The sequence below is a fragment of the Manacus candei genome, unplaced genomic scaffold (genome assembly GCF_025592945.1).
Source record: "Manacus candei isolate 608988 ecotype Guabito, Panama unplaced genomic scaffold, ASM2559294v1 h1tg000023l, whole genome shotgun sequence".
NCBI classification, from domain to species: domain Eukaryota; kingdom Metazoa; phylum Chordata; class Aves; order Passeriformes; family Pipridae; genus Manacus; species Manacus candei.
The window spans coordinates 24821234-24843459 of NW_026138071.1; the positions used below are offsets into that span (position 1 = coordinate 24821234).

At 47.3% G+C, this 22226-nt stretch overlaps 1 protein-coding gene across 2 annotated transcripts in view; it reads left to right on the forward strand.

Moving 5' to 3' along the window:
* The first annotated feature begins 6594 nt into the window (after positions 1–6594).
* ERBB4 (erb-b2 receptor tyrosine kinase 4) overlaps positions 6595–22226 on the forward strand; it is a 603712-nt gene continuing 588080 nt past the window's right edge. Inside the window, exon 1 of one of the 2 annotated variants that reach the window (XM_051786747.1) lies at positions 6595–6755. In XM_051786747.1, the coding sequence (XP_051642707.1) occupies positions 6662–6755 (94 nt within the window). In that variant the 5' untranslated portion in view covers positions 6595–6661. The remainder of the gene's footprint in view (positions 6756–22226) is intronic. The other variant, XM_051786748.1, reaches the window with a different exon arrangement.

Below are 22226 nucleotides of genomic sequence, written 5' to 3' on the forward strand. Positions count from 1 at the left end.
TTAAGTCCAACCCAAATTGTTCCATGATACTATGAAATGTGAGGCCCTTGGAAAAGCAGGTTACCAAGGAGCTTGATATGTACAGGAGGACTGAAAAAAAGAGGAACAATATGATGTCCTAATTCAGAGTGGACCTCATAGACCTGGTTTAAGCCTTCTTAAACCGAGTGTAGTTAAATCCTTTTGCTAAAAAACAAGTACAGTCTAAAATGTTTTCTTGAGATCAGACTTTAGTTTCAGAAAACATGGTTATGAGGTCTGTGTTGTGTTGGGTACTGCTGAAATTTTGTCTTTATAAGATTTTTTTTTTGTGATCTAATTGTCTGGCCTCTTTCAGGTTCCCAGAGTACTCTTTGTGCTCCAGGGGAATTTTTGTTACTCCCCAGACAATAATTCTGAAAAAACAAACCCACAAAAAAAAAAAGGCAAACTAGTGCATTGCACCACCCCACAATGGGCCCACTGTTGATGCCAGATTAAGTGTCCCCGGTGAATGGCCGAGCTCACATCTCTCCTCCCGCCTGGAGCTCTGCTCTGCTCTGCCTCTGGGGTTATGATATCATCTCTGAGGTCCTGCAAACACAGCTGAGCTCCACACTGCTCCCATTGTGGGTCCCACTTCACTAAACGTGGAGATGGGGATCTCGGCCAAGCGGCAGAGCATCTTCTCTGCAGGAGGTGGGGATTCATCTGGGCCACTCTTTTTCTCCCCACAGATGTTTTTCACAGTTATCCATGAAGGCAAAGCACTGCTCACCTGGGTGTGTCCATATAGATCCTGTATTTATTGTCCTGCTTTTCCATGTGTGAAGGGAAAATCCTACACCTATAAAGAAACTTCCGTAATTGTCTTGACATCAGTTTGAGGTGGGCTAGTTGGCATGTCCCAGGGTCCCCTCTGTCTGGAGGTGAGAAGTCATCTTCTTCTTGCACAAGTTTTCTTCTTGCTTGAGCTTTTGGCTGCTCATCATGCGTAAGTGAGGCTGTGCTGGTAGACAAGAGGATACCCAAGTGAATACTTCTCTCACCCAAAGTGTTTGTATTTGTTTCAGGGCTGCTTGCAACTCTTTGCTGACCCACTCTGTGCAGAGGTGGCTGCTTCCAGCTTTATGCACTCTGGCACGTGTTGCCTAATGGACCAAGGCTTCTTGTTCAGCACAGCTGACAAGGAGCATCTCTGTCACCACAGCTGACACATGCTTGCTTTGTTAAATGACATAAGATTCTGCTGTGCAAGGCACAAGTTCTCCCACACTTTCAGCTAAACAATTTACTACTGTGCTTTATATATCCTTCTTTAGCCCAGCAAGCCAGAGGGACCTGGAGTTGGTTATGTGTGTGCCAGCCTAGCCAGCTCTGTCCCATCTGACACAGCAAAAGCAGTGGAGGCAAGGTGATGCACTGATCAAATGCCCTGCATGTAAGATTCCAACCTGCTCTGCGTGACAGCTCTCAAACTGCCTGCTGGGGTTTAGCCCTGCGTGGCATTTTTTGCTCTGCTCCATTGTAGCTTCTCCAACCCTCCTACCTCTGTACCGTGTCGGGCATAAGCAAATCCAGGGGTTTGGAAAGCATGTTTGTGGCTGCAAAATGCAGTATTTTCTGCAAATCAGATGTTCTTCAGCGACTGGGAACACAACCAAAGAGTTGGGGGAGGAGAGGAGGAAACTAGGCTTGATCCCACAGAAACCACAAGCGCAGTTTTTCCTTGGAAGGCAATTAGCCAGGCACTCATTTGGTTAGGGTGGCTGCGCTACTTTGTAAAACATGACCTTTTAATGAGCTTGAGTCTAGATCTGGGCAGTGGATCCGAGTTACTGCTGGTCTGTGCTGGCAAAGGAAGAACACCAATGGTAAATTATCATCAAGAGAGGGGAATGGGGTGCTGCAGCTGTCAAAACCGTCTCCCTGCACATCCAAGTCATACAATCGTATGCTCAGTCCTGCACCATCACACTCAGCCTTCCTCCCAAAGCCATGGGGATGCTGCAGCATCCTTGGATGGGCAGTGCTGACTCAGGCACAGGGTCCTGTGCCCAGTCCCTGGCACTGCTTTCCCCCAGATATTTTACAACTGGATATAAAAATCCTTGAGTTCGCGGCTGCAGTCCTGCAAGGGGAAGCAGTTAAAAGGCTGATTTTTGCTCTGAACAAAAAACACCTTTTATTGCTTTTTTTTTTTAATGTAACTGTCTTGGCCTTAAATGTCTAATCCCTTTCTAACAGTCCCGTGGAAGTGGTAGGGCTCTCCGCAGGTTAAAGGTGCTGTTTTTCAAGAGGATCAAGTTGTCCACCAGGTCCCCAAAGCCCCACTTGCCCTGGTGTGGCCGCTCCTCCTTCTGTCAGTGAGGGAAGGAGGGCAGCAGCAAGCTGTGTTCTGCTGTATTCTCCCAGCCCTCAGCTTTCTGGGGTTGTCGGGGGGTTATTCCATCACTCAGAGCATTCCCTGACAGTCATGGGAACTGCTGCTCCTTCAGGGGAGAATAAAACCCCCAGTCTGCTCTAACTGAAAGAGGGATTTAGGAGTTTTGACTCCAGGCATATACGTTTAAAGATATTGCCCAATTATTTCTTAATTTTTATTAGTTACAATTAGTCATTTATGGTCTCTTTTTAATTCAACCTCTCAAGAAAAATATTACTTCAGGAAAAAAAGAAGGCATTTAATGAAAAATTAGCAAAAACTACAACTGCACCATAAAAGATAAATGCTTGGTGGGGGAAGCAATGTTTCAAATCAATGTGGGCATGCAAGTTGTTAGGTGGATGGAAGGCCAGCTGTGATCCTAAGGAAAGGGTGACACTGGAAAGAAGCAATTCAGGCAGGAGAAAGTACAGAGTGTAGCATTGCTGGGTTCATCATCAGGCCTGCTGTTAATTACTGACTTTATTAATGATTTGGAAGCAGTGGGAAGTGTTATGCTAATTGCACTGGAAAACGATACTACGTTGGGAAGAGCTGAAAACAGTGGTGAGAACAGAAGAAAGAGCAGTGAGAGATGTGAGGAGGGCTGAGGGGTGTAATAGAGGGATTTGATTTGACTCAGACTCTGGGGGCTTTCCCACAGTTTTCTCCTGGTAAAAGAGCACCGATAGTGTTTGTGGACGTGGAGGGGACCCATGAGAGGTCAGACAGGAGGGTCTGGTTTGAAGCAAACACCATGGGGACCCTTCCCACCAGCCTCAAGGGAGCGAGGGAGACTTGCCTGTGATATCAGGCAAGCAGGGTTCCTGTACAACAAAACTGATGCGCTTGGAGGGGCAGCTGATTTCAGGAGCCCCTAGATTACATAGCAGAGTATAATCTAGTGTGTTTAAAAGAAATCTGTAAAAAGTTAATACATTGCTCTGCCTGCTGTGAAGCCCAACTGAAGGAAGAGGGAAAACCAGAGCCTTAAATCCAGATTAACTTAGAAATTGCGTTTAATGATGATCTTGAGAAGCCCTAGGACGAAGCCAAGGGAGTGAGGTGCCACGAGCTGTCAGGGAGGAAACCCTCTGCCCACCGGATGCCAGTGTTGCTCAACATTAAATCACATGGAGAAAACTCCTGTGGCAAGAGATTATTTGATGCTTAAAGACACTCATTGCTCCAGCCACCCAAACACCTCCCCTTTCAGCAACGCACTTGCAACTTATTTGGTGGCACAGTTAAATCTTTTTGCAGCTTGTCATCCCAGAGGTAGGCAAAGGTGGCAAAGCCAAGGACAAAGGACTGTGTAAAATTTTACTTCTGCTAGGCGGGCCCTAAGCGAGCCCAACCGGAGTTTTATTGCGCGGCTCCTCGGGCTGACAGTCTCCATTAACCATCGGTTAATACTGCAGCGTTAGAGCAAGCCCGGAGTCACGGCCCTGTGCTGTTAGAAAGCGTCCTTCATCCCACCAGGAGACCTCGGGGTGAGAATATTTTGCATGAAGAGCCACCGGTGTAAGAGCTGAGCCTCTTGGTTCTGCATTGCAGTCAGCGTGTCGTGCGCTGTCCCTCCGCGCCACAAATAAATCTACAATTTCTCAGCTGGGTGCCTTTGGAAGCCTCACGCTAATACGCTTATATGGGAAGAGAGACCAGACAAGGTTCAAATAAAGAGCTCATGTAATAAATAAACATGAGGTCAGTATGGGAACAGCAATAATTGCTTTGTATGACAAGATTTGCATAGCAAACATTTGTGATTAATGTACAGCCAGCGTTAGGTAAGGAGCCTTCACTATCGTTGCTCCATCTGCACCTTCCAATCTTGAAGGTACAGCAGCTCCAGCCAGAGCAATTAGTCACTGTTTACTGAGAGGCAGATAGAGCAAAATTTTTCTAGTTCAATATTTGAGTGAGTTTCGTCTCGCAGCCTCCCATTGGATCCATTTCTGCGACAGGCAGGAATTATGCTTCTTTCCTGGGGGTGATGAGGAGGGATGATTAGCATTGTTGCTAATCCCCTTGGCAAGGACACAGGCTGGCTCCTGGCCCCTCCTGCTGGCCTCACCCTTTTCTTTTCAAGGAAGACCCTAAGAAAGATGCTGAAGACCCTGCACATCAGGGCTCTGTTTCCCCATTGCTTTTTCTTTCACCTGGCTCTGCCTGCTGGTGAATTGCCCCTTTGCCGCTGCTGATGTACAAAGAGCTGTCATGGGGCAGTGGGATGCAGCACCGACAGCAGTAAAACCTCCTCCTTTACAGCCTCCTTTCTGCAGAGCCCAGCTAATTCTTTCCAGCTCAAACTTTCAGCTCTTTGGAGAAAGTCGTAATCCGACTTGAAATACTGTCTTGATTTGGAGATTTTTTTTTTTATTTTTTTTTAAAGACAAGCAAGCCTCTGGCTTCATTGGAAAGGAGGCAATCTGGCTGGAGGGGCTGGGGTTACTCCTCCTGTGAGCTTAATTCCTATGGGAAAATTGTTCCATTGGAGCTGGCTGAAGGAAAGACAATCACTGCTGCACTCTTCCACTTAATCTGCTCCAGGGTGCCAGGGAAAGCTGTCAGCATCACTGGGAAGTCGCTCCAGGAAGTATTGTGTAGACTAGCTGGAAAGGCAGGAGGAGAGCTCCTTCGTGTTGATGAGATCCACAAGGGCTTGAGCAGGATGAGGAGGCTGCAAAACCCAATGCATACATTTCGGGGACATGAAGTAAAGAACTGAAGGTGTTTTTCTCTTGTGCATTTGCAGCTCTGACTGAGGTTCTGAGAATGCCAGTCAACTTGTCAAGAGTATTAAATTGCAGCTACTGTTGCAAACCTGTGATGAGATGCTGAGATTTTCAGTTGCTGTCTTGCCAAAACGTTCCTTGCTGAGATGCCTGTCCCTGGACATGTTAGGATGTCTGTGGGCATTGCACCCCTGTGCTGGGGTGGGTGGTAGCAAGGGGGATGCTGAGCTGGTAGTTGCAGGACACCTGCACTGTAGCTGTCCCCACCTGGGTGCTTTTAGGAATGTGCCAGAAGGCTGGTAGGGGCCATCAAGATTGGGGATGCATCGGTGGAAGATGTCATGGCACCTCTGACCACGGACTTGCAGGTGGGCTGGAAAAAGTGGCTGCTTATCCACTGCTTCAGAGCAAAGTCCTCCCACAACCCCATGGAAGAGTGAGCTCTGAGGTGCCACCACCCTCCCCTGTTGCCCTTATAACTTTGCCCTCCTTTCCAGCCCTTCCACCCTAAAGCTTCCCAGTCACTTCTGCTGAGTGCTGGGAAGCCCTAAATTCACCCTGGAGCTGAGAGTGCAGGTGGGGTGCTGCGGTCTTTGTACGTGGTGTGGAGCTGTGAGCACCCAGCGAGGGCTGTGTGGTGAGGCAGAACCCAGAAGCACCCAAGGGAGGAGGGTGATGTGCCATGTCCTTGTCCGGATCAGGCGAGTGGGGGGGCTCCCGCAGAGGAGCGAAGCCTAGGCAGGCTTCACGCTGCTCACGATGCCCTTCTCACTTCAGCTCCGGCTGCCGCTGGGACGGACTCAGCCCGCACTGGGGCCGCCGCCACTTACGCGGGGCTCTGTCGGGAGGCGTGCCCGTGCCCCCCTGGACAAGGGTCGCTCCCCGTCCTGGCTGTGTCGGGACGTGTCCCTGTGCCCCCCTGAAACAGGATCGCTCCCCGCCCCGGCTGTGCCGCCTCACGTGACGGCAAATTTCCCTCGGGGGATCGTTCTCTCGGGGGACCCCTCCCTCGGGGTTTTTCGCAGCCTCCCCTCTGCCCCCCGCGCTGGGATCTGGCCGGGCTGTGCACCTGGCGCTCGCTTTTGGCGGAGCGGGGGGCGGAAGGAGCGGGAACGTCTCCCGGGCAGCGGCACGCGCGGCTCCGCAGGTGCGGAGCGCCCGTGTGTGTGTGTGTGGGGGGGCGGCGGTGCGGGGCGGGGCGGTCCCGCGCGGTGCTCGGCCCCCGCCCGCCCCTTCGCTCCGTCCCGCCGCTCCTCCTCCCTCACCCCCCCATTCCTTCTTCCTCCTCCTCCTCCTCCTCCTCGCGCGCCCGCCGCTCCGCTTCGCGCGTGCTGGCGGCGCAGCGCCCGCGGGCCGGCACCGGCGCGGCCGCCCCGTCGGCGCCCGCGGAGGGGCGGCGCTGGGGGCGGCGGCTCCGCGGCGGCAACTTTTGGGAGCCGGCGGCGGCAGCGCGGAGGCTGCGCGGGGGATGGCGGCGGGGAGGCAGCGGCGGCGCTGAGGCAGCAGCGGCGGCGGCGCGATGCCGGCGGCGGCCGGGGGGCTGCTGTGGTGGAGCTGCTGCGTCCTGGCGGCGGCGGCCGGGGCCCCGCGGGCCGCCGCGGCGGCGCAGGCAGGTGGGTGAGCGGCCGGGTCCGCGGGGAGGGGCGGCGCCCGACCGACAACTTCTCCGGGTCCCGCGGGGTGCGGGAGTTCGCGCGGGTCCCGCGGAGCGGCGGCGGCGGCCAGAGGGCGACAGTCCCCCGCGGGAAGCGGAGCGGAGCCGGCGGTCGCGGATCGTCCGCGCAGAACCGCTCGCTGTCCCCGCTCGCTGTCCCCGCCCGGCCCTGGGGCCGCCCTTCCCCGCCGGAGCCCCGGCCGGGCGCGGTGCGTGTCCCCGCAGGTGCCGCTGATGCCCCGACGGGGCTGCGCTCCCGAACTTCCCATCGCGCCGGGCGGGCGAGGCAGCATTCGTTCCCCTCACACCTGTGCATTAGTCCGTACGGCGTGTCCCAACACCGCAGCGTAAACACAGGTCCGAGGGTGTTTGCGCACGGGGGAGGGCGAGCAGGCGGCTTGGAAGTTAACGCCAGAAAAGGCGCTTTTTCCTCTTGCAGGGTCTGCCCCGAATTTTTAACTTTGTGGAGGGAAACTTGCAGCGTTGTCTTGAATTTTGTTTTCCCGTTGGCATCGGCGCAGCGCTCTCCGCCGCCGTAATACGGGCTGTGCCGGTTCAGTTGCCCGGGGAGGGCACGGGGATCGCCCCCCGCCGCATCGCCCCTTTGCTGTGAATAAAACATTAAAAGGAAGTCTCTTCAGTCTCTGTAACTTTGCTTTTTTTTTTTTTTTTTTTTTTATTATTATTTTGGATTTTTTTCCTTCCCTCCCCGTTGATGCAAAATTTATGATGTTTGGGCGGTATTGGTGCAACAGCTCCTCGTTCTCACAATTCAGTTTATATTTTGCGGCTTTATGTAACAGAGAGGAGAATACGTTTGGCGAGAAGCGAAAGAAGCGTGTCCCGGCGTTGCGTGCCTGGTTGGCCTTCGCAGGCGGTTTTTGATCTTGGGGCACAGTTTACTTTTTCTGCGTCTGATTGTTTCCTAACCCTCGAAATCAGGAGGGGTGAAAAGCTGGGCTATTGGTTTCTCTTATATGTTCTCTTCCTGCAGTTTGAATTGGTAAATCCCAGCTGAAGGAGAATGGCATTCCTTGTTTCACAGGCTCTGCTTCGCTGTACCTTTTTGCCTGCCTGTTTACACGCAGCCGGTCGTTTCCCTTGATTTGGTACTTTTCTGTATCGCACTTTCCCCATAGCCTGCCCCCGTTTCAGGCAGCAGCCGTCCCCGCTGGATTCTCCCATACTCTGCTTCCCACTGTTCGAACCTGGCTGTTGGAGTGGACTGTCACAAAGACTGGATTTATACCTCAGTGAAAATAAAAAGCATTGGTCTAGGGTCTCTCGCCTGCCTTCCTGCTGCCTCTGGGGAAGCCTCCTGGATCTGTGCTGCTGAAAAGCCTCTGTGCCCTGCCCTGTGCAAAACAGAAAATCCGTTTATTAGAATAACAGGGTTGGAGAGACATTTCCTGTTCAGAGGAGTTTGGGCACTGCTCTGGGCACTGGCTGCTAGATTGAGTCTTGGTGCTTGCTGAAATAGCAATGCAGGCTGGACAGGGAGCCATGATTTGCAAGTATTTAGGACCCCCGTATATTTGGCTCGCTTGGCTTTTGGGGGCATTAGGATGAGGCTATGGCTGCCACCCTCATTTTCAGTGCATCAAGAGAGATGCTGATGCCTTTGTTCATGCAAGCAAGCTGTTGGCCAAACTTTTGATTTCATTATCCCGTGTGTGCTGGTTAAGAAGCAAATACGAGAATACATTGGGGTTTTCTGATTTCTTCTGTCTCCGTGCTTGGGCATATAATGTTTGCAGTGTACAGCTCAGACAGGGTCACGTGAGCTAAACAGCTTGGGCTGTTACCTGGAAGCTGGCAAGTCTTTGTTCTGCTTGGAAATAGCTGATAAATTAACTCCATTTTCCGATATATGGGGCTGGTGAGTTGTTAAGTAATTATAGCCAAATTAACTTAGTGCTATTTGAAGTATTCAGCTGCTCTGAGAAATTAATTTTACTTCAAATATTTTCGCAGGGTTTTTTTTTTTTCTTTTTCTTCCCCCCCCCACCCCCCGCCTCCAGTGAGGAGCGTGTTCAGCTGATGTATGGGCAGGCTTTAATTTCATGCCACTGCTCCTCTCCAAGCCATGTTGGATGGGACATGCCACATGCCTTTGGAGAGATGCAGCTCTCCTTTGCTTTGCAGGAGCCCTCTTTGGCACCTCTCCCATTTACTCCGCCACGATGTCTATTTGATGGTTAAAATTAGGCTGAGCTCTGAGTGCCTTCCAAAGGCACGATAAATATTGACTGGGAGTTTCAGCCTGTAACTGCCTCCGTACGGCTCAGCCCCCGCAAAGGGGTTGTCCCGTCTTGGCCTTTTTGCCAAAGGGCGGTGGGTGCTGTTATGGACTCAGCATCCCTCCTGGAAGCCTCACTATCCCCCCATGCAGCCCTTCAGTGTGGGGGATCTGTGGGGAGGTCTCTGGATGGTGGCCAGGGCAGGCTGTCACTGTCCTTGTGTGTCCTGAGAGCCCTGTGAGCCAGCACTGCGGCAGGGCAGAGGAGACTGAGTGTGGCCCTGCTCTTGGGGTCATTCCCAGGGAACCTGGGGCAGCTTTGGCTCTGGGTTGCGCCGTGCACTGGCACTGCTGAGTGCCCCAGTGACTTAGCTGTGACTTGTTTTTTTTTTTAAGAGATGGTAATTGATGTTTATGTGTATGGATTTTGGCACTAGGAGCTGTGCTTGTAATTAACGTGAAAACAGTCATAATAAGGACCTGAAATACATGCCTATGAGTAAACCAAATGAGACTTGGCAGTAGCAACTCACGAAGGGAGAAGCCCTTTTCTTGAGTGTGCACAGTAAGGAAGCAGGACAGGTAACAGAGAAAGGCATGTGTGGTCCCTTGGAGCATGGCAGCAGAGGGCCCAGCACCCTATGGGTGCTCTGAGCTGAGCACCAAGTGCTGCTTTGCACTCCTGACCTTAATTTGTAATGCTGAGTTGTTCTGCAATGTGCCCTCAGTTTTTTAGCAGGGTACTAGCCCCAGACCTTAATTTAACTAAATGTTTTCTTCTAGTTTTCAGGGCATTTTAGTTTGTGGGTTTGGTTGGTTGGTTGGTTGGTTTGTTTTGTTTTGTTTTAGTTTAATTTAGGCAAACCTCAGCAGGTTCACTTGCACTGATCTGAAAGCAGAGCCTGTCATCCAGAGCGTGCACACCTTCAAAGGCTTTTTGGAGAAACACCTTTATGTGAGTCACTGGCCAGAGCCGGTGATGAGCTGCTGGGGTGGGTGCTCAGCCCTTTCTGTGGTTGGTGCTGGGGTGCAGTGGAGTGCACGGGCCGGTGAGCACGCAGCCTCGCTGTGTGAGCATCTCTAGGTGGCAGCAGCCCCCAGGAGCTCCCAGGCAGCAGGACACACAGCCCGGATCGTGGATGTGGTTTCCCAGCTCTGGTCCTGCTGCTCAGCATTCCTCTGCACCCCTTTCCTGGGCTGGGGAGCAGCTTTTCAGCCTGGTGGGAAATCGGCCGTCACTTGAGTCCTGTCCCCACCTCCTGTGCCCTTACTTGCAGGACAGGGGAGGTGTGGTACCACACTGGGAGAGTAACCCAAAGACCGTGAAGTGTTTAATATGAGCAACCAAAGGAGCTCAGGTGACTTTTTCTGGCGGACTCGTTAAGCTAACCAGTAAGTCAGGACCAGATTGATGACTGGGTACAGAAGGTGAATGAGTTCAAACTGGGAATTAAGTGGATGCTCCTAATAGTGTAGTAACTGTTGTGACAAGCTAGGAAAGGAAAAAGAAGATATGTTGTCACTCAGCACCATTAGCTCAGATCAGGTGGTCCTTCTACAATGTTAAAAAGGATGTGTGTAATGTTAATGTTAAATTCCTTTACTTGTTAAAAAGGATGGTGTATCCCATAGGTTTCTTTTATTTTTCCTGGTTTTAAATGTTCATTCTGGGTCTTTTCTCAAAATGCAGGTGCTTTTGCATCACAGTAATCCCTCATTTCTTTAGGAGCAGTAAGAGTGAGCCAGTACGTGGTGGTCCGTGTGGGGCAATAGGATGGTTCCCTGGAAGCTTCTGAACTTGTGTTATGTCCTGCCTGTGCAGATTGGGGTTTAATGCTGTGCAACCAGGCATTCATGCTCTTAAGACCACTGGCAAGCGATGGCAGCTCTGTGGAAACAGCTAAGCCAGGTCTGCCCTTGTGCGGTCTGCACGCTCTCAGTGCACTGAGGCAATTTTGCTGGGAAAGGAGAGAGGGCTTGTTCCTGGGATTTGGTTTTTACTGTGGCAGGAGTGAAGGCAGGAGGGGATGACTGCAGCCAGGCTGTTACCGTGAATCACACGTGTGCTGACAAGTCCTTAGGGTGTGCAACAGGCTCTCGTTTTCACTGACTTAAAGGTTTTGCAAACAAGCATAGGCTGCTGGTGGATTTTATGTGTGCCCACGTAGCCAAAGCTGAGTTATCCCCTGGGAGTACTGCAGTCTGCCAGAAAGATCCATCATTTCAGCAACTTTAGTTAATGTTTGTTTAGTGACTTCTTGCTTTGGAGGAGCAGTTTAAGCTGTGCTCAGTGGCTGTTCCCTTGTGATGAGCTGTGTGTCCACGTGATGAATGGTCTAATTTCTACTGTCTCCTACCTCTGCTGGGCATACGGGCACATGCCAAGCCTCCTGAAGTCTTTGAACAGCTGCTGCTATTTATAGCTCCTTATTTTCTTTTTTTCCCCAGCCTGCCAGGGAAAGTTGTCCTTCTTCCCACTTTGCATAAAGGGTGTGCAAAGTCCAGGGTGGATGAATATTTGCTTGTGCATCAGTGATATGTGAGGGTTTGATGCTGGCTGGTGTTTGGGCAGCAAAGTCAGTAATTCAAACTGCAGGAGCACACACTGGTTATACTTTAAACTTGTGCAATAAGAATACCAAGAATATAAATATGCACGAGGAGTAGAAATTCATACTGCAAGAGTATCGAAGTATTTTTCTTTTCCAGTGGTAACTGCTTTCTGTTTCCACACCTGAAGCCTATAAAATCTAGCTCATGACAAAGGAGGAGGTGGGAAAATAAATAAATGGGAAAGTAAGCCTCAAACTTTTAGTGGATTCAGGCCTTTTTGACCTATAAAAAATGATCAGTCATCATACAGACATCAGTCCTTTTTAGAGATTTCTGAGATCTATTCATTTCGTGTTTGTTCCCCTCTCTTGTGATGTCTGTGCAGCTACACCTATGGAAACTGAATGGGCATTTATAACTTGATCTTTCTTAATCTTCTCCTAATAAATCAACGGTGCAACGTGGGCTCTTGTCACATGATGACATGACTCCTGTGTCCCATCACCAACCGCTGTTGAGCTTACAGAAGTACAGAGCTTACAGAAATCTTCCAAAAACCCATCAGGGACCAGCCCAAGCTCAGGCCAATGCTGAGCTGCTCCATGACAGGCAGGTCTCCCTCCTAGGCTGTACCACCATGGGACTGAGGAGGAAGCTGAGCTGCGGGACTTGGTGCTGACAGGCTTTAAATTCATATGGAGAGGCTACTGTGTCACTGCAGGGCATTATCTGACCCTTTGCCTGCAGCTGCTTGACTAAACTGCCTAATAAATGTCAATTAAGAATTGTGATACTTGACCTCTCTCTTTTTTTCACCCCTCATAAGTCCTGTGGCATTGTGATTCATGAAGGAAATGGATCGAGCCAGGGGAAGGTTAATGATAAAAGCTTCCATGCTGTAAAAAAAACCCCAAAACCAACAACAACAAACCTTCTGAGCAAGGTCATGTTATGGAGAAGTCGGAAAAGCCCTAAACCGTGAAATGGCAATGCAGCCCTGGCTGCGAGAGCGCACTACAGACCTGGGTTGGTGATGATTCACAGGGTAAAGCTCTGAAACCTATCCCTGTCCTACTGGCTTCTGACATAGTTTGGCTTCTGCTGCTCCCCTAGGACTCTCCAAATGGTGCTTTCATACCTTTGTCTCCTGTTCTCCCAAGAAAGCATCTCCTGTGGGGCAGGCACCTCTGGGTTGTGCTTGCTGCCCAGTGAGGTCCCTGAGCAGACACTGCAGATGTGCTTGGGCACTTTATGCTTTGGCACGTGCTGAAATAACAGCACAGAGCTGAACAGAGATTTGTGTTGGTGTTTTGCTCACCCGAACCCCAGTGAGCTGCTGAGGACCTTCTCCTGGGGATGCAGCCTCTGTGGTGGGAGCTGGTACCAGCAGGTTGGAGCTGCTTTGGTGCACACACAGGAAGGAAAATCATCACACTTAACTTGATACATATCCTAATGTTCAATTTCCATTAATTGAAATTACGTTGAAATATTGAACGTTTTAAGCATAAAAGTTTATGTACCGTGGTTAGTATGCTAATGGAATATTTTAGTAGTCTTTTAAGGTTAGCATTGCAGCCAGATGCAACGATAAGCATTTGTTCCTAAGAATTATTTTGCTTTAACCCTTTTTCTAAGAGTATCCACATTCTGGTGAGTGTTCATTGGCTGCACTGTGGCTGACATCCAGCTATCATTTTAAGGTGGTCTTTTTTTTTTTTTTTTTTCATCCAATCCACTATGCAAAGTTGAATTGTAGTTATTTTTGCTCATTATCTTTGGCAGTAAAAATGTATTTATCTAAATTTGAATTGCTGTTTGCTGAGGATATGTGACAGTATTTAGAATTCAGTATTATTTTATTATCTCTTTGAAGGGATAAAAAAAGGCTCATTTATTTCAAGAGATATTTCTGCAGCATGTAAAAATACCAGTGAAGTAGCTAATGTTTTCCAGTTGTTGTTGACTTCAAATTTAGCAACCATTGTCCCTGTTGATATATTTGATGCTCTAAAAATGTACTTGCCATTAAATAGGAAGCTGAAGTGATTGGTAGGCAGATAATATTCTTTAGTAGCTATTAATAATGCTCAGAGGACATACGCATTGGAGCGTATGGAAAAAGCCATGGAATTGTGTAGGATGGAGGCAAAAATAATGTATATAGCTGTTTTATTTGAAAGCTGTCCTTATGTGCTGCAGCAGTTGCTGCCTGAATTAGCACATCATGAGCAAGAGAAACCGATACGCAAACAGAATGGTGTGCAGCTAATTTTGTTTAGAAAACTGAGGTCCAGTCCCTGCTATTTCACATCCTCTGTGAGGTGCCTCACTCCTGGTGAAATGCTGGGGGACGTGATTCTGCAGGGGCTTTTGGTGGTGTAAGGTGGCACTTGTTCCCCCCAGAGCCAGCTTAGCTCGTGGGAACAAGGGGATTAGTATCCCACTGAGAGAAAACAGAAATTTTCAAAACGAATATAAAGCCATTGCAACTCTTTTCTCTCGTTTTGTCTGTTCTTTACCCAGAGGAGGACTTTTTGTGTCCTCACTATGAGTTTCTCCCTGCATTTCTCAGCGCAGAGGATTTCTTTGTCTCCCGGAGTCTGGGACTGCTCTTAAAGTCATACCCATTTGGGTCCTGTCATGCAGCACGTTTAAGACTGCTGCCAGCTCACGCAGCTGTGCAGCCCTGGTGTCACCCAGGGCTGTGCTGTGTGTTGGGGAGACCGTATTAGAAAAATGCAGAATTATTAGAGCCTATGAATAGTAGTGATAATTTGTACAGCATTTGTGTCGCCCTCGTGCTGCATAACACGCTGAAGTCATGAGCTACGTTTGTTTCTAGTGTTGCTTCACGTGTCACTGTGAAACTTCATTATATCACGATATAACAAGCAGCTGCTGTGTGGGTAATGTGGTGCCTGCAGCACAGGTGGGGGGTTCTTTCTGGAGCTGCCAACAACTGTAGGGATGCTTCACATTTTCCCAGGCTTGGTCCAGCCTCTTAGAAAGGAAACACAATCACGTGTGCTGAAGGTTTCTGACTGCCTGAGGGTTTTGGTGTTCAGGTTGAACCTTTAATAAAATTGCTAGTAAAAGACTATTTAAGAAACTTTTTCTTTCTTGTGATAGCCAAAGACTGGGAGCAGGAGGAGATTGCATTTTTTTATTTTTTATTTTTAAGACTTGTCAACAGATTCACAGAGTCTTACTGGCCACAGATTTCGTCATTCATTATTTTTTTCCCCCAAATAGTCGATTTATGAGAATCTCAGTCTTTACATAAAGAATAAGAAGCATCTTTAGGTGCTCTGTGTGCAGAGAAAAGTTAGAACTCACATAGTTTAAGAAATGGGGGGAAAAGTCCAAGGATTGTTTTTATAAGCCATGTTCCTTTGTATTACTTTGTGAAGAGACTGGTTGAATTATGGTTTTACAATGTCTTGCAAATACTGCTAGTGGAATTGGAGATGGAAACATGGATTTATTAAGGTTTAATAGCTTCAGTCCAATTGCTACCATGACACGTGGTTAAGGCATTAAAATACATGGGTTATGCCTCATGCTACATTAGAGCAGTTACTGGGTAGGTGTCCTTTGATACTGGAAAATGATCTTGCCAAAGTGTTGCTGTCAATTTGAATAATCTCCGTGTTGGTGAAGGCCCATAGAAATGAGACAAAACATTGTGAATAGTAGCTTTCTCCAAATAAAGGCCATAGGAGTGTGTGTGAATTTTTAGGTCCTGTCTGTCCCAGGTGGATCCTGTCCATGTGGGCAGAAACTTTGTGCTCCAGCACTCTATACCCTGGGCTTTTCCTGGTTTAGAAGTGCCTAAATTGTCCCAGGCTGCAGGAGAATTGATGACACTTGTTTCTTTTTGTGTGTGGTTTTTTTTTGGTTTTTTTTTTTTTGGGGGGGGGGTGCCTGGGGGTTTTGTTTGTTTGTTTGTTTGGGGTTTTTTTTGTTCTTGTTGGCTTTTTTTTTTTTTTTTAAATCTAGTCTGGCTGGTTTTTGCAGTGATGTGATAAAAACGATATCAACTCCTGGTACATTCCTGACATCGGTGTTTGAGAGCACATCCTTTTTGCCTCACTGATGACTGGGTCCTTCCTCCTACAGGGGAGCTTTGGCACAGGATGTCCTCTGTCAGGTTTAGATTTGCTTGTGTTGCCTTCTGGGGCCAGTGTGAGGTTTCCATTGTTTGTCCTGAGCTTTAATGCTACCAGTGTTTCCCCGGGGCTTGGATAGAATTTAAGCATTTTTTGAAGCAGTGCTTCTGCAGGCTGCTGGAGGATGAGTGCTGGAGGAATGCCAGCAAGGAGGAGGGATGCACTACTACCCGGGTTGTTGCTCTTTGATTTGGATAGTGCTGATGTGAGCCAAAGTGCCGTGGTTTCTTGGGATCCCAGCTGACTCTTGCAGAACATGCTTAGGATCACTGAGCTCATCTTATGTGTGTTTCTTAAACCAGGAGTTGAATACATTCTGTGAGAACTTGTATGAACTGAAGCGTGCCTGTGTTTCTAGGAATATCTGGAATAAACCTGCTGTTTATCTGGTGGCACAGGCTCAGAGGCTTATTTTGCTGGGTAAAATAAGGCTTTCCTTGGGAGTCACCAGTATGAGGTGGTAAAACAGCATAATTTCTGGGATCACAGAAGCCTGACTTAGTAATATTAAGGAGGGTGTATCTGTGTGCCACAAACTATAGGACCTTAGTGTCATGTGGAGGTGTGATAGAAATAAACATCAAGGCAAGTACCAAAGGAGCAGGGAAGGGCAGAGAGAGGAGCAACCACCAGCTCAGATCCTCTGTGGCCTATGGAATAGGTGTGGTGGATGAAATACAGGTCTGAGGGCATTGGAATTGCTTTTCCCTGGGTCTCTGCAAGTGTATGTGGCTCAGGGACTGTGATACTAGGTCTTTCTACTGACATGCATCCCAAGGGAGCTGGAAGTGACTACCTTAGTGGTAGTCTTTAACATTCTACTGAATTTCTTTCCCACCAAGTTTGGGTTTCCAACAATATGATTACTTATGGATTTGTAAGTCAGAAATAGCTTGGTAATTGCTATATTGCTTTGCCTGCAGTAGCAACAAGAGTCTTAAATTTAATGCATCATCCACACAGAAAATTGATATTTGGCCAAAACTCGCAGGCTCTGACAGCTAATCTTAAAGAGCTTTTGCTTGACATGTAAAATAGAGACTTGTGGCTGACGTGCACAGGAAAATTGACGGTATTTAGGATTATTCCATAAAAGAAAAATGTTCCTTAGGATTGGCTGAAAATACTTGAGAATGATTAAATTTAGATAGAAACCTCTCCTTAGAGGTGAGCAGTGCAAAGGCCTGGGACATCAGCTGCTTGGATCACATGCAAAAAAACCTGTGTCAACTCATAATTCAAAGCCTGAATTTTGCTTTATCTTCAGGGTTTGTCTGATGAAACTGTACTCATGAGCTGCTGACCGGCTTGCTAATAATAGGTTTCTTTTAATGTGCTTTTACTGTGATTGTCCTTCCTAGAATACATCCTAAGTAGCAAGAATGCCCCAGAAGTCTTTTTGTGGAAGAATTACAGTAAGGAACTTCAGGACTTTTTCTGATGAAGATACCTGGCATGTTTGTACAGATACATGTTTATTTGGCTTTCAGTTGCAACTGAAAGGACTAGAAATTTCAGCACAGAAACTTGTGGCTCAGTTTGGTGACCACATGCTGCTTTACAGGGTTACATGGTGCTCTTTTTTTGGGTAAATACGCATTTCAGTATGTTTTTGCAATATTTGGTTTAGAGTCAGTAGGTCTGGATGACTTGGCTTCAAAACTACTCAATATCTATTTATTAAATGCAGCACTTGTGTTCAACACAAAATGTAAGACCCAATTTCAAAATTAGGCCCACACAATTATGCAATCAGGTAATCATGCATGTAATTGCTTGCACAAATGGTCAGTTAGATGTCTCACTGTCCATTTGCATGCAAAATTAACTGATTTCGCAAATTGGACTTGGAATACTCATGGTGGAAGATGCAGCTTTCTAGAGATGGCTGTGTTGTCACACCTTTCCCTTCCATTGGTGTCCTCCTTTTATGAGACTGGTGTGTTTAGTCCTCAGTGCTAGTAAGAAGCTGCTGACACTGAAGGAGAAAGTGTCTTTTCACTTTGAAATTGAGTACAAATTGATGTAGATGTTTAGTGAGCCAACAGCAGGTTTAACAGGAAAACTATGGATGCAAGTGCATCCATCAGTACTGTCCTCCATGGTTGCAGAGTGCTGTGCTTAGGTTACTCACAATGGATTTCAGCAGCATTGGAGCTGAGGTTGGTGAAGCTCTCAGTGTAACGCATACAATCAAAGCAGCACACAACCTAAATGCTCTGAACTGTACTGTTTTGAAAACATTTTTTGTCATGCTTTTGCAGCAGCAAGAAAAGTTGTTTGATTTGAATATTTATATTTATGTATTTTCACATGCACTTCAGAGTTACTTTTCTTTGCTTTTTTTTAATCTGGTGTGCTGCCAAGATACTTCTTTTCAATGGAAGAATTCAAAGCAATAGCTGAGCAATCTGTAGAAACACTCACAATGACCACTTTGCAGTTAGAGCAAGTGATTGTTCATCTGGCACAGTCTCTGGGTGCTCATATGAGGAAGGCCTCTGGTCTCTCTGTGGCTGTTGCCACTCCATGCATTTGGATGTGAATTCTTCTTTTTCTAAAAACCCAGAATAACTGTGTAATTGGCTCAATGTATGTAGGCTGTAACCCACAGAGAGAGAGGTGGTGGTGATTTGTTATCAAAATATGGCACTTCTGAGGAGGGAGTACTTGTTAGTACCTTTAGAGAAGGCTGTGCATTTATGCTTCTCTTCAGACTATGATGAAGGAAATACTCTGGTTCAAATTGTTCCCACAGGGCAGGGAGCCACGCTCCCATCCATGGCATCCTCTGACTGTGCACGTGCACATTTTAGGGCTCAGTGTGGCACTTCCTCGTGTGTGACAAGATGGATTTGGCAGGAATTGTTAGGATTTGTCTGGGACATCCAGAGTTTTGAAACTCTGAACAGGTGAACCCAGAAGCTGGTGTGGGGAGGGTGCAGGTAGGTATTATAAATTAAATATATCTCTTTAAGTGCTTTGGGTGGTGTTTTTCCTTGCAGCTTCAGTGGCAGTGGTACCCCTGTGCTTGCTTGCCTGTGTGGGTGCTCCTGTGCAAAGTGCCCACTGCTCTTGCGTGGGTGGGTTGAGAAGCAAAACCAGTTTCTCATGTGTTCCTCATCATTAAAATCTGGCCCTTTGAGCTGAACCCTGCTGATTGTCCCTGAAAACCAGCTGTCTGGAGCGGTTATCTGCACATCAGATCTGCGCTCCGTGCTTTCCAGCATCATGTTGTGGGGGCATGGACGCAGCTGCCCTCTTCTTGTCTTCCACTTTGAATGTTACCTCTGCTCCTGCTGCTGTGGTGCTCCCTCCTAGCAAGGGAATTTCCACAAGGATTCATCCAGTGTGCACATGGGATGGATGCTTTCACTGAAGGGCGAGGTGGCACCTTGGTTTCGTGCTGGGTTGTCTTCCCAAAGCGATGGTGTGCTGAATCCGGGAAGGATTAAGCAGGAGCATATTAAGGTCACTTTTTATTCCTGAGCAAGAGGTTTATGTTCTCTGTGCATATTAATTTCACAGCTTGGGACATGGTAGAAAGGAGAGCAAATAAGAGTGCAAGCGTGTTGGGTAGCCTCGGCAACTGAACTGGAGGAGAGAGCTCAGATTAAGAAGCTGCCTTTCCTTTCCATGCTGCATTAACACGAATGCTGTAAAAATGGTGGAAAGATCCAAGCCCAAAACTCAAAAGTTACCAGCATTATGTTTGAATTCTGTTTATGCCTGTGTGGCATTTAATTCATTTTGGCTGGTGTTTGTGGGAGGTTGTGGGGGAGGAAGAAGAGGTGGTTGCAGGTTGCCCTACACAAAATTTACAAAATGAAGACATTTACATGTCTTATATGCCTATAAGCCAAAGCTTGAAAAAACTTCCTCACACCTTCCTGGTAGCTTTGATGAGGGTTATGCGTCCCCAGAGGGTGAGAGAGGTGGTGTCAGAAAAGCATGGTTTGCAGTTGAGCTGCAAATACAGGTGGAGGATTACCCCGAAATGATGTTTGATTAAGATGTCTGGGAGTGGTGTCAGAGCACAGGAGGCTCCTTGAGCTCTGTCTTGGCATGCTTTGATAAGTTAAAAATTCTTTGACTTTTTGTGCGATGCAGAGGCAGTCTTTCCAAATTTCAGTGTGGGTGATGGTGTTTTCTTTATTCCTCTGTGTAGGGACCTGTCAACCTTTGGGGAGGATGGGAGCTCGATAGGGGATTTGTGGGCAGGAGCTGCTGGCTCCATGGTATTAGCTGTGGGGTTGGCGTTGCTGGACCTCTCAGAGCATGTAGATGTTGCTGGAAAAGTTTTTGTGGCCACCTGCTCACCTTTCTGCTGTGGGAGCCCTAAGAATTGGGAAACACAATCTTGAAGAATTGAAAGCTCTCCAAAGCCATGCATTTCTAGTCCACGGTATCAGTTCAGGCTCATGAGATGAAGCATTCCATAAAGCATTTCCATAAGGCATTTCAGGATAGGAACGGATAAAAAAATGCACTATGTAAATTAGAATACTAATTATCTTATCAACAGAGGAGCTCATAGCTATCCTTGCTCCTTAGCAACTCCTGTGCTTTGTTACAGATAGTGCTGTGAGAAAATGCAGATGAAAGGGTTAAAGCCTGTTGTCCAGGAGGACACTGGACTGTTCTTGGTCATGTACTGGTGCTGTGGGATCTCTGTATACAAGCACTGTGGGATCTCTGGGCTGTCAGGCTTGACCCCACAGTGGGTGTGGGGGGTAGAAGCTGACCCCACAGGAAGCTTGCAAAGCATTTCTACATTCATGTTTGGGTCACTCTGCCTCCTCAGAGTCACCGCTGCAACGTCCACAACCTCCAGTACTGACTAGTTTATCTCTGAATCTGACCATGAAATAAAAATATTAGAGCTGAATTAAGAGATCTTTTTATTAAGGCAGTTCTGGCTTACTGTGAGCAATCTAAAAATAGGCTGTGGATATTCTTGATCTTCAGAGACATTAGCCTACCTTTAAAAAACAAGTAAGGAATGTGGTATTTTATACACGGCTCTCAGCGCTGTATGAAAAGAAGCAGACTACAAAGCACAGCGCAGGGAAATTGATTCATCATCATTTTATTGCTTGGAGCTCTAGGCAAACTCTTCTCAAGACAGAAGAGAGATCTATAAAATCTTTTCATCTGAAACTATGAATTAAATTGGGAGGAACTGCTGATGAGACCAGAACCAACCCTTAAACCAGGCATTCTTTTGGGAACGGGTCTCCTGCTGAAAGCCAAGGGGAATTGGAGAGATGATGCCGATTTTCACCAGACAAGGATGTGGAACTTAATTCTTATTACCCTATTTCTTTCCTTTCAGTGAATCTGGCTTATGAAGGAGCAAGCCTACAATACTCCCCCCCCTTCTACCCACCCTTGGCTTCAGCATAATTTTTCCTTTTTTCATCAGTGCATCTTGTTAATCTTGCAGTTTCTTTTCCTGACATGTACTTCTTTTCTTATATTGTGTGTGTGGATTCTTAAACCGTCTAATAACATGGAAACTTGCTTTTTTCAGCAGGAAGCCTCTGAAAACAAGCTGATGCATCTCCATTGTCAGATCACTATATAAATAAATAAAATCTCTTCGTACATTCCCTTCAAAGAAGCAAGTGAGACAATGCTCAAGAACTTCTGCCTGGTGTTTTTTTTTTTGTTGTTTTTGTGTTGAGGGGGAAGCTGTGTGTGTCAGCGACCTGTAATAAATAGCACTGCAATGAGAAGCGACAACCTCATTCACCTTGCATCCATGCAGAAATAACTAAGCTCTCTTCCCATGCCTTGGGAAAAAAAAAAAAAAGTGAGAAAGAAAGGAATTAAAGAAAAGAATTGACCTTGGCTCGCAGTCGCTCCCATACTAGCAGGGAGCAATCTACCAGGGAGACACTGAAGTTTGCTGGCCCTTGGTGCAGGCATTGCCTGTGTCACTGCGAGCTGTTCAGCCCAGAGTGCATGAAGTGTCTTTCTGCTGCTGCCTGAAAGTGTGGTTTGCTGAGCTCTTGATTGGCAAAGGACAGAGTTTTGGAAGGCTGAAGTATTTTAACTGGGGGGGGGGGGGGATGGAAAGAAAGAAGGGTTTATACAATAATGAGGTGCAGCGTAGTCAGACCACTTCTCTGCAGTTGGTTATTTTTCTATATCCTCAATTTGTCAAAATTTATGATGAAGTTAAGGTAATTTGGAGGCTTTCCTGCAAATTAAAGTATATGCTAAATAAAAGGGGGAAAATGTAAAAGGCTTTTAGGAGAACTGGTGGAAGACAGACCAAAGGAAATGTATGTCTTTCTGTTTGTAACATTGGCTGTTAAATCTGTAGATGGTTTTCTTTATTGCTTTCTCATTGCAGTGTTTGATTTTTAAAGTTCATAAAACTGGAAATAAAAGAATGTTTCTTTGATAGGGTTATTATGTGCTGGTTTTATATTAGCAGGTACCTGCCCTTTCCCTGTGG